The sequence below is a fragment of the Gymnoscopelus braueri genome (assembly GCF_963280865.1).
Source record: "Gymnoscopelus braueri genome assembly, chromosome: 13".
Taxonomy (NCBI): domain Eukaryota; kingdom Metazoa; phylum Chordata; class Actinopteri; order Myctophiformes; family Myctophidae; genus Gymnoscopelus; species Gymnoscopelus braueri.
The window spans coordinates 1,480,021-1,493,193 of record NC_137615.1 but is presented as its reverse complement, the minus strand read 5'-3'; the positions used below and the strand labels follow the sequence as shown (position 1 = coordinate 1,493,193).

General features: G+C 40.7%; 1 protein-coding gene across 3 annotated transcripts in view; it reads right to left on the bottom strand.

Moving 5' to 3' along the window:
* Positions 1 to 1,741: 1,741 nt before the first annotated feature.
* Positions 1,742 to 13,173, bottom strand: part of LOC308098958 (NLR family CARD domain-containing protein 3-like) — a 62,824-nt gene continuing 51,392 nt past the window's right edge. For all 3 annotated transcript variants that reach the window (XM_080447429.1, XM_080447428.1, XM_080447430.1), the window contains one exon: positions 1,742 to 2,337. In XM_080447429.1, coding sequence (XP_080303555.1) covers positions 1,778 to 2,337 — 560 coding nt within the window. In that variant the 3' untranslated portion in view covers positions 1,742 to 1,777. The remainder of the gene's footprint in view (positions 2,338 to 13,173) is intronic.

Below are 13,173 nucleotides of genomic sequence, written 5' to 3'. Positions count from 1 at the left end.
GTTGAGATGGGGGTCCCTGGAACAACATACGCTGAGATGGGGGTCCCTGGAACAACATATGTTGAGATGGGGGTCCCTGGAACAACATATGTTGAGATGGGGGTCCCTGGAACAACATACGCTGAGATGGGGGTCCCTGGAACAACATATGTTGAGATGGGGGTCCCTGGAACAACATATGTTGAGATCGGGGTCCATGGTCAAATACATATAATGACTTGTTTTATGTTTTTTATATAAATATATAGGTTTGTAATAATAAAAACAGATTGAGGTTGTCAAGTCAAGTCAAGTTTATTTGTAAACTGCAGCACATTTAAAAAGCCAAAGTGCTTTAAGAGACAATATCAACATATAGACTGTGAGATCTATTCACAAAGCTATAATAAAAGCCTATTACGTAACCAGAAAACTAAAAGTAATACAAACAAAACAACAACAAACAACAACAGAGCCTTTAGTTTGGATTTGAACTTCTCAATGGTGGAGCTAACTTAATGTGGAATGGATCTACAAGCTCACAACACATCCCCCCCGTCTGAAAATAGCAAATCTACAAGCTCACAATGCATCCCCATGTCTGAAAATAGCAGATCTACAAGCTCACAATGCATCCCCCCTGTCTGAAAATAGCAGATCTACAAGCTCACAAGGCATCCCGCCCTGTCTGTAAATAGCAGATCTACAAGCTTACAACGCACCCCCCCTGTCTGAAAATAGCAGATCTACAAGCTCACAACACATCGCCCCTGTCTGTAAATAGCAGATCTACAAGCTTACAACGCACCCCCCCCTGTCTGAAAATAGCAGATCTACAAGCTCACAATGCATCCCCCCTGTCTGAAAATAGCAGATCTACAAGCTCACAACACATCCCTCGGATTCTGTCTGTATATAAATAAATCTACAAGCTCACAACACATCCCCCCCGTCTGAAAATAGCAGATCTACAAGCACACAACCCTTCCCCCTTGTCTAAAAATAGCAGATCTACAAGCTCACAACACATCCCCCCTGTCTGAAAATAGCAGATAGCAGATCTACAAGCTCACAACACATCCCCCCTGTCTGAAAATAGCAGATCTACAAGCTCACGACACATCCCCCCGTCTGAAAATAACAGATCTACAAGTTCACAACACATCCCCCCCGTCTGAAAATAACAGATCTACAAGTTCACAACACATCCCCCTGTCTGAAAATAGCATATCTACAAGCACACAACGCATCCCCCCGTCTGAAAATAGCAGATCTACAAGCTCACAACACATCCCCCCGTCTGAAAATAACAGATCTACAAGTTCACAACACATCCCCCCGTCTGAAAATAACAGATCTACAAGTTCACAACACATCCCCCCGTCTGAAAATAACAGATCTACAAGTTCACAACGCATCCCCCCTGTCTGAAAATAGCAGATCTACAAGCTCACAACACATCCCCCCCGTCTGAAAATAGCAGATCTACAAGCTCACAACACATCCCCCCCGTCTGAAAATAACAGATCTACAAGTTCACAATGCATCCCCCCTGTCTGAAAATAGCAGATCTACAAGCTCACAACACATCCCTTGGATTCTGTTTGAAAATAAATCTACAAGCTCACAACGCAACAACCCCCCCCCCCCCCCCCCGTCTGGAAATATTAGATCTACAAACATTGCATTGGAGGGGGAGGGGGACCCCAGTCAGCTAAGTACAGTAGTATATACTGTATCTGTAAGCTCTACTATATATTCTATATACATACTGTAGGGTGTAAGTGTTTCAACACGTTTACCAGATCTCACACACCTCTGCTCTACCACCACCATTAACATCTATCCCTGCATAGAGAGGTTGTGTGAAGGTGGTGTTTACTGTATAGAGGAGGGTCTGTTTGTTGTCATTAATACAGTAGAAAGACACAGTACCTGCTCTGTGATCTGTGTACACGCCCATTACCCCCTCATACCCCCTACCCCTCCCTGTGGAGGCATCAGGTCCTGACAGTTCAGTCTGAATGCTGTTGTGATAGAACATGTAGCCTGAACCATCTATAGACCAATATAACATCCAGGACTTGTCATTGTGACCAAAGCATGATAGCTCCTCCTCCTTTCTGGTGATGTCTATATAACTGACTGCTACACCAACACTCACTCCACTCCATTTTACTTCAAAGTAACTACGTTCAGGCAGACTCTCTCTACTCAACACCTGACGCCAAGAGGTAAATCTGTGTGGATGTTCAGGATGATGTTGGTCGTGTCCTGTATGAGTCACCTCCCTGTTCTCCTCTGACAGGATGAGCTTCTTGTTCACTGTGTTTTCATCCAGTGAAAGCTGACAGGAATCTGTGAGAAAAACAAAAGACAAAATATCACAACTAATGAAACATTTACACCTGGAGTCACTGTGTCGGCCATGTTATTAATGCTGAACATTTAGAAACTTAACCCATTAAGACCAGAACACATCTGTGTCATTTTAACTTTTATTTATCTGTTCAATAATCAGTGGTGGAAAAAGTACTCAAATGTTGTACTTAAGTAAAAGTATCTGTACTGCAATGTAGAAATACTCTGTTACAAGTAAAAGTCCGGAATTAAAAAAAATTTTGAGTAAAAGTACAAAAGTATTGGCATCAAAATGTACTTAAAGTACCGAAAGTAGAAAGCACTCATTATGCAGAATGTCCCACTACCCAGTTTTTAAATGTATAAAATACATACAAATCTTTTGAAAATAGCAGATCTACAAGCTCACAATATGTCTCATCGCGACACATTGTGAGCTTGTAGATCTGCTATTTTTAAATGGCCGAAATGTATATAGGGCTGAAGTGGTTTGTAATAATAATCTAAATCTACAAAGTAACTAAAGTTTTCAAATAAAAAAATAGTGGGTTAAAAGTACAATATCTGCCTCTGAGATGTAGTGGAGTAGAAGTAAAAGTACTGACAATTGGAAATACTAAAAATTGTACTTAAGTACAGTACTTGAGTACATGTACTTAGTTACTTTACACCAATAGCAGATCTACAAGCTCGTAGCGCGGCACTCGGTGCCGCGCTACGAGCTTGTACTGGAACAAAATATTTTACAAATGTTCGCTTTATAAAACTATAACATTCAAAGATTTTGCACACATTTTCATGATTTTTCAAAAATAGCAGATCTACAGGCTCATAGCACGGCACTCAGTGCCGAGCTTGTAGATCTGCTATTTTTGATGAGCCAAATAAATCTAAAATGACAGAGATGCGTTCCCGGTCTTAATGGGTTAAATGGGTCCCCAGCTAAATGTGTTAATATAGCATCACAATCATTTTAACAACTTTTATATTTAGGCTATACAAAAATAGCAGATCTACAAGCTCATAGCGCGGCACCGATCTGCTCTTTTAGAAAATTCGTGAAAATTTAAGCAAATCTTTGAATATATATTAAAGCAAACATTTGTAACTCAAATCTTTGCTTCTGGGGGTCCCTGGAACAACATATTTTCAGATGGGGGTCCGTGGCCAAATCCATATAATTGTGGGGGTCCTTGACATGGAAACAGTTTGAGAACCACTGATATTGTAACAATATACGTTTAGAAAAATGATTTAGAAGACATTTGTAGAATCCCCCAGAAGCAAAGATTTGAGTTAAAAATGCTCATAACGCGGCACTCGGAGATCTGCTCTTTTTGAATTGCCAAAGTATAAGATAATGCTTCATTTAGATAGATCTAATTAAATTAGATAGCAGATCTACAAGCTCACAATGTGTCACATTGTGATGTGTTGTGAGCTTGTAGATCTGCTATTTGCACTTTTCATACTGAGACAAGAAATCCTCAGTGTTAACCCATTAAAACCAGGAAAGTGTTTTGATTGTTGGTTTAGATTTTATTGTTTTGGAACAGTGGTTCTCATAAATAGCAGATCTGCAAGCTCACAGTGCATCACTTCGTGCCAAGTTACGAGCTTGTACATCTGCTATTTTTGAACATTTTTGAAAAAACTTGAAATTGTATGAAAGATTTTGAAAAAAATAATAAAGATTTCTGGGGGTCCCTGACATAAAACATGTTCAGTCGTGGGTTTGGTGATGTTCTATATTGTCTGAATCAGCTTTGTTTGTGTTCGTTCATGTGCTTAAAGAGTGACTTTGAGATCTGTTTCAGTGTACAATGTAAGTCAATGAGGAGAATATTTAGAATTATTAATTTCTAATCAATGGAGATATTATTTCATTCAATCAATGGATGTTTTATTATTAATCACCCAGAAGCAAAGATTTTAGTTAAAAATGTTCACCTTAAAAAATATATATATATATATATTCAAAGATTTATGAAAATGTCATGATTTCTTAAAAAAATAGCAGATCTACAAGCTCATAGCGCGGCACCGAGTGCCGCGCTATGAGCTTGTAGAAAGTATAAGATAATGTTTAAATCAGATCTAATTAAATTAGATAGCAGATCTACAAGCTCACAATGTGTCACATTGTGATGTGTTGTGACCTTGCAGATCTGTTATTTGCACTTTTCCTACTGAGACAAAGTATATCGTTGCTGTCAGGCAGAAACCTTGTATCTCCATATTAATCAAAACTATTGAAAATAGCTGATCTATAAGCGCTCTATATGAGATTTACATCTGACACACACACATACATTTTAACATTTTCTTTGGCTGTTAAAAAATAGCAGATCTACAAGCTCATAGCGCTGCACCGATCTGCTACTTTAGAAAATTCGTGAAAATGTAAGCACATCTTTGAATATATATATATTTAAAGCAAACATTTGTAACTCAAATCTTTGCTTCTCGGGGTCCCTGGAACAACATATTTTCAAATGGGGGTCCGCGGCCAAATCCATATAATTGTGGGGGTCCTTGACATGGAAACAGTTTGAGAACCACTGATATTATAACAACATACGTTTAAAAAAATGATCTAGAAGACATTTGTAGAATCCCCCAGAAGCAAAGATTTGAGTTAAAAATGTTCATTTGAGTTCAAAATGCTCATAGCGCGGCTGAGCATTGTAGATCTGATGAGCATTGTAGATCTGATGAGCATTGTAGCATTGTAGATCTGTTATTTGCACTTTTAATACCGAGACAAAAAAATCCTCAGTGTTAACCCATTAAAACCAGGAAAGTGTTTTGTTTGTTTAGATTTTAGTGTTTTGAAACAGTGGTTCTAATACATAGCAGATCTACAAGCTCACAGTGCATCACTTCGTGCCAAGTTACGAGCTTTTACATCTGATATTTATGAACATTTTTGAAAAAAAAATGAAATTGTTTGAAAGATTTTGAAAAAAAAAAAAGATTTCTGGGGGTCCCTGGCATAAAACATGTTCAGATTGGGGTAACTACACAACCCAAACCTCTACCACAGTGGTCTGGCCCTTTAAATGAATCACTGTAACTATGAAGGTTGTTTAGAGCATTGGTTCTCAAAGTGGGGTCTGGGGACCCCCAGGGGTCCTTGGGGGGTTCCAGGGGGTCCCCAGCAAAATGTGTTAATATAGCATCACAATAATTTTAACCACTTTAACCTTTTATACTTAGGCTACTCAAAAACAGCAGATCTACAAGTTCATAGCGCGGCACCGATCTGCTATTTTTGAAAAATCTTGAAAACGTTTGCAAATCTTTGTATAAATATTTATGTTTTAACATTTGTAACTCAAATCTTTGCTTCTGGGGGTCCCTGGAACAACATATTTTGAGATGGCGGCCAAATTCATATAATTGTGGGGGTCCTTGACATGAAAACAGTTTGAAAACCACTGATATTATAACAACATACGTTTAGAAAAATGTTTTAACTGTTAGGATTTAGAGACATTTGTAAATGTTCACTTTAAAAAAAAATATATATATTCAAAGATTTATGAAAATGTCATGATTTCTTCAAAAAATCACACCCTGTGTGAAGTGGGCGGTGTCTTGCTAGCTAATCACAATACTGAATGGAGTCAACCAATCATGTACAAAAGATAAATACATTTATTGAAACACTCTTTATGATGGACGAAACCATAACTTGAAAAAAACAAATATTTGGTTTTTTTCAAGTTATGGTTGCTTATATAGGGCTATGCACATGTGTCATGTGACACTGGCAAATCACAGTCCTGAATAGGCTGTGATTGGCCAATCACAGCGCAGGATAATTCTACTAATTTCCTGGGCCCAGATCACAGCGCAGGAGAATGTACATTTTTCCAAATCTCACTTATAGGGGCGGTTTCACCGCCCAAAAATAGCAGATCTACAAGCTCATAGCGCGGAACTCGGTGCCGCGCTATGAGCTTGTAGAAAGTATAAGATAATGTTTAAATCAGATCTAATTAAATTAGATAGCAGATCTACAAGCTCACAATGTGTCACATTGTGATGTGATGTGATGTAGATCTGCTACTTTTGAATACACAAAGTATAAGATAATGCTTAAATTAGATGGATCTAATTAAATTAGATAGATCTAATTAAACAAGGGAACCAGGAGACCTGGTACTGCCAGACCCCTAGTGGTTGAAATCTGAATGGCCGGACTTCGCATGACGTGTGTGCAGAGGAAAAGAGGGACAGGAGAGGGAAAAGAGGGACAGACAGACCGACCGACCGACCGACCGACCGACAAAGCCTCATGTAGGCCGACCCCTTGGGTCTGGCAATTAGATAGCAGATCTACAGTAGAACTGTGAGCGTGTAGATCTGTTATTTGCACTTTTCATACTGAGACAAAGTATATCGTTGCTGTCACTCAGGCAGAAACCTTGTATCTCCATATTAATCAAAACTATTGAAAATAGCTGATCTATAAGCGCTCTATATGAGGTTGTGCATCTGACACACACACACACACACACACACACACACACACACACACACACACACACACACACACACACACACAGTAAAATCCTCAGTGTTAACCCATTAAAACCAGTAAAGTGTCCTTTTAGATTGTAGTGTTTTGGAACAGTGGTTCTAATAAATAGCAGATCTAATAGCAGATCTAATAAACAGCGCGTCACTTCGTGCCCCGCTGTGAGCTTTTACATCTGATATTTATGAACATTTTTGAAAAAAAAAAAAAGAATCTGGGGGTCTCTGGTACAAAACATGTCCAGATGAGGGGGGGGGGGGGTCTCTGGATTAGGAAGAAAACCCGGACTGGATCCACGGATCCGGATCTTCAAATAGTAAAATCTACAGGAAGTTAGTGTGAAGTTAGTGCGTCTAGTGTGTTGGTGGAGTGCCCAGTGCCTGTCACTTCTCACTGTCAACCCTCACCGCTGGCTAGCAGAATGCGAACGGGAGAGCCGAGTGTGTAAGCCTCTCCCTGCCAGTACATAGCCTCTCTAACAGCAAGCCCTATGGAGTGCCTCCTCGTGGCGACACACGGTAACTGGGTACATCTTGGACCCCGGCTGAACTACAAGGGACTCGGAGGAGGTTTGGCCCCCAGACGTGCGGCACGCAGGCCTACCGGTGTGTGGACATGCCCTGGTGCCCACGAACCAGCCCCCAACTATGGGTTAAATAGTACCACTGCCTAGTGGGGTCCTTGGGAGAGGAATAGGCTAAGGGAGGCAACCCCTGCAGAAAATCAATCCCTTTGGGTTGGCGTCAGGAAGGGCATCCGGCTGTAAAAATGTGCTCCAAATATTCTCATATTAGTCAGGTTCACTATGTATTTTTGTTCAAAATGTTTGGAGATTAGCAAAACTATACATTTTTGGAATCTTCAGAGCATGGGAAATCCAAAAATCTATGTTGCCATTTGCACAGACACCTGCAAAGCCACCATTCCGGACATTCAAAATGGCCGACATAAAATACATAATTTGTGCTATCTTGGCTTCTACACAACCTAGAAACGTAATTAAACATGCTAATCCTATGTTTTCTGTGTCAAGGAATCAAATGAATACCAAATAAATTGTGCTCAAGATCTTACAGTGGCGCCCCCATTTGGTGGCCTGGGAAATAATGATAATAATATGCTCCAAGTATCTGATATATCATACTATTCATTTAAATAATAATGTATATATTTTTCTTGGTAGTTAATGTGTGAAATATAAATATTATAAATATATATATATATATATATATATATATATATATATATATATATATATATATATATATATATATATATGTGTATATTAGGTGTTCTGAACTTTCAGGGCATAACTCATGATGGATGAAAGTCATGACAAGAACCCAGGGGAGCCTGTTGACTGGAAACTATGCATCTTCTGTCAGAAGTCTGACAGTAGCAAAGGGGAATACGTTCTGAATCCCAAGACCGAATCTTACCAGAAAGTACTTGATGTGGTGACTGAACGAGCCAGACTACATGATGGATAATTTGTTTCAATTCAAATGCGTCTCCAAGGTAGTCAACCAAAGAAATGCTGCTTGAGAAGAAAACAACATGGCATCGAAGCTGCTATTCTTCTGCCACACACCCGACAAAGTTGCTGCGAGCCAGAGACCGCTTCAAGCATTCAATGTCCTCAGGACAGTTTGCCATTAAGAAACCTGGCTATAGAAGATCAAGCACAGAAATGGAAGCTGATACACCAGGAACATCAATGCCATTCACAAGATCTGCGTCAAACCCTTTGTCAAAAGACCAGTTTTTCTTCTGTCAATCATGGTCAATCAATGGTCAAGCTCTCTTCACAGTTCGGACCGAGAACTGTGGGAAGGCACTCAGGCAAGCAGTAGACATTTCCCAAGATCCAGTGTTGATGACGAGATTAAGCACGGCAATATCACCAAGTGATGCCCACGCAATAGATGTTATGTATCACAAGCAGTGCTGGACAAAACATGTGTTTCATGTCATCAGGGATCATACCAGTGACAAAGCCAAATCCACAACAGCAGACCTACCCATGCAGGTGTCATGCTTGATCGAGTTGATCAATCTCATTGACATACAAACTCAAAACAAAGCATATCTACCCATGAGTGATGTGGAGAGAACATACATCTCCATGCTTGGGGTAGCGAGGCGGCACAGAAGCACACACCAACGCTGACAAGACAATGGCTGAAGAGTAATATTAATCAAGAGTTACCAAGTGTGAAGTCCGTGAGGCAGAAAGACAGAACAAAACGGTATTGCCCTGAAGCCTGTGAAGAACATATGGTCCACATGTCTATGCTACAAGACCATGCAAGTGAATTGGACAGCATGAAGATGTTATTCAAGACAGCGAAGCTAATACGCACACAAAAGGAAACAGTCAGACATGGTTAACATACTGAGCACTGCAGAAGATGTTCCACCAGAGTTGAACAGCCTTATACGTTGGATTTTGGTAGGACCCGAAGAGGAGTTGCAAACAGAGATGAGGTCCAGGACAATGGATCAATCTGCACTCACCTTAAACCAGAACATCATGTATGCTTTCAAAACCAAAAGGCAGGTGCAACACCAAACCATGCAGGTGACAAGACACATTCCGGATACAACATGCCCGAGAAAATCCACAAGTTCTGGATTTGGCACTTAACATTCATCACGACACCAGGAACAAGAAACTTATAGACCTCCTTCATTCACATCACGACACCAGGAACAAGAAACTTATAGACCTCCTTCATTCACATAACTATTGTCTACCATACGGTAGGTCACTGCTTTTGGAAACAGCTATAGCTAACGCTGTTGTGGAAAACACAAGACAGTTTGATGTCCTCAAAAAAGGAACCATTGTGTTCTTTGCTGTTGACAATACTGACTTTGTCGAGGACACAGCTGATGGGAAAGGAACCACACATGGGACAATCACAGCAGTATATCAGAAGGCCAATGCTCCAGGGGAAGTCATCGCACCCAGTCTGGAACTTAAAGAGGCAAATAATCTATCAGTTGCCCCATATCATGTACCAATCAAGCCATGTAGCAAACCAAAACCGGGATTGGTCAAGAGAGCACAACAATTTGAGGTCAACACCACAGGGGTTGCTGAGTCTTATCAGCTAACCACCCTAGGCTGTATCATAGCGTCTGCCCTGTCAAGTGAAAAACACAGAGAACAGAGCAAAATTCCTGGTTGGGCTGGATTCAAATCACTTGTATCATCTGGCCAATCCTTGACCCAAGTTGGTGCACTACCGCTGTTGCCAGAAGTTGCACATGAGTTGTCTGCAATGCTGACGATGATTTTGCAAGCATCCCAGGAGGAGTTTGGTCGTTGGTGAAGAACACCCAACAGTGAAAACCTTCGACATGGCCTTATACGAGAAGCAGCAAGTTGCCTCCTACAGTTGGTGCCCTTGAGGATCACATTGAACGTGTCCGTGTTCAAAGTAGGGTGTGGTGCCAAGCCACTGTGATGTGGCAGCGACCTTTCGACCCACTCAAACATGGCTATTATCAAAATAGCCATGGTGACATACTACCTACCACCACAAAGGTTCCACCTGCACCACAGGCCATTGTAGAGTTGGTCAGATGTCAGTGCAAAACCCACTGCACATCCCAGAAATGTTCATGCAGGAGACACAACTTGGCTTGCACAGAACTTTGTTTGTGTGGAAGTGACTGCAAAAACGACACAGACTGTAATGCTGAAAATGACTCTCTGTACAGTGATGAAGAGCTGAAAGAATATTCCTGGATGATACAGATGTAGTAGATCCTGTGTATAGTTAAATCTGGTAACTCAATCTGATATACCCTCAACTTCAGTTGAATGTATTTTATGTGATACAGTTACTGAATGTCACCAATATAAAGACTATGGTTTTCATTTACCTTTGTTTGTTGATTTTATTAAATCCTGAGAACAATGTTGAGGTCTTTATTGGATTCATTGACCCAAAACACATAGGATTAGCACGTTTAATTAAGTTTCTAGGTTGTCTAGAAGCCAAGATAGCACAAATTGTGTATTATATGTCGGCCATTTTGAATGTCCGGAATGGCGGCTTTGCAGGTGTCTGTGCAAATGGCAACATAGATTTTTGGATTCCCCATGCTCTGAAGATTCCAAAAATGTATAGTTTTCCAAATCTCCAAAAATTTTGAACGAAATAACATTTTTTAACATAGTGAACCTGACTATATGGCTGGACAAACACAGAAGAGGCGGGGTACAGCCTTAAGTACCCCGTGGGCATTCTCATCAGCCTACGACAAACAGAATGATGAAGAAGGAGGCCAAGCCGCAGGTGGATTACATCCAGGAGATGACGGCCATCGGCTCGATGTACTGCGGGGAGGTCAGAAGCGGAACAGAGAGGAGCAGGAGGTGCGTGTCAGGGTTGCTACATGGAACATCGGTAGCATGTCGCGTCAGTCAGGGGAGGTGGTCGATGCTCTGCACAGGAGAAGGGTGGATGTCTGCTGTGTTCAGGAGTCGAGATGGAAGGGTGGAAGCGCAAGGATGTTGGGCGTGATTGGTAGAAGGTACAAGTTCTTCTGGCAAGGCTGCAATGAAGGGACAGGTGGTGTTGGAGTTCTTATTGCTGAAAAGTGGATAGACCAAGTGCTAAGTGTCAGTAGGGTAAATGAGCGGATCCTCTTTGTGAAGATGATTCTTGGGAAGCGCCTGACAAATGTCATATCACTCTATGCCCCTCAAGTTGGCAGATGTGTGGATGAGAAGGATGTGTTCTGGGACAAGGCCATTATGGTGTTGTCGGGGATCCCTCAGGATGAGGCTATAATCCTTGGAGGTGACCTGAATGGACATGTGGGAAAGGAGTCAGGTGGCTTTGATGGAGTCCATGGTGGTCAGGGATATGGCCTGAGGAACATGGAGGGAGAGAGGATTCTGGAGTTTGGAGATGCACTGGAGTTGGTGGTGTGCAACACACTTTTCAAGAAGGACGAAGCCAAACTAGTAACATACAGTTCGGGCGGATGTAAGAGCACAATAGATTACATCAGGGGTGTCAAACTCATTTTGGTGTCCGGGCAAGATTTGTCAAATGGTGACTTGAGGTGGGCAGACTGGGCACGCAGACACGGAGACACGCATGCACGCTCATGCACATTCAGTTATACATCATTGTTTTTCAGTCTGTTGTCTCAGTCACTGCTATAACTACAGCATATCACTTTAAAAAATGTTATGAAGATTATATACAAATTAATTATGAATTAATTAATTGCACGTCCCACTGGAAGGAGACCCCGGGGCAGACCAAGGACCAGATGGGGGGATTACATCTCCACACTGGCCTGGGAACGCCTCGGGATCTGTTGCCCCCGCGACCCGGCTCCGGATAAGCGTTTGAAGAATCGATGGATGGATTATAAAAAAATTATAAATATTTTCAGTAAATAGCTACAGTACACAACATTATTTTTTTTGAGGCCTACTATCAGCAATGCAACTCAGACAATGAACTCAGTTCAGTCGCTTTTATTGAACCATAACGAAAATTCAGAAAATGTCAATGAATCAAAATAATGACACTCAATGCTTTTTTTTCGGTTTTAGAATAGAAAAGAAATAACCCAACAGTAAAAGCTCAGGTCAAAACAACATCATTGTCTTTTTTTCTTTTTTTTACAAAAAAATGATGTACCTGACATCTCTTTGCTTTAACTGACCTGTCAACATCAGGGACCAGGTTCTGAGCAGTAGTAACTTTCATAATGTAATAATTACTATAAAATCTCCATGTCTCTTCAGCTCTTTATAAACAAAAAATGCATATTTATTTTTGGGCGGTGAAACCGCCCCTATAAGTGAGATTTGGAAAAATGTACAAATATCTTGGGCAGTGAAACCGCCCCTAAAAGTGAGGTTTGGAAATGTGTACAATTATCCTGCGCTGTGATTGGCCAATCACAATCTATTCAGGACTGTGATTGGCCAGTGTCACATGACACATGTGCATAGCCCTATATAAGCAACCATAACTTAAAAAAAACCAAATATTTGTTTTTTTTTAGTTATGGTTTTGTCGATCATAAAGAGTGTTTCAATAAATGTATTTATCTTTTGTACATGATTGATCGACTCCATTCAGTATTGTGATTAGCTAGCAAGACACATGCTGTGATTGGCTAGTGATACATATGACGAAACTAATCTAAAACCACTGTGATGTAACACTAGTATATTACTTAGATACTGTCCATTTCGTGAGAACAGTAAAGTGTCCATTTCGTGAGAAACGTAAAGAAGAACCCAA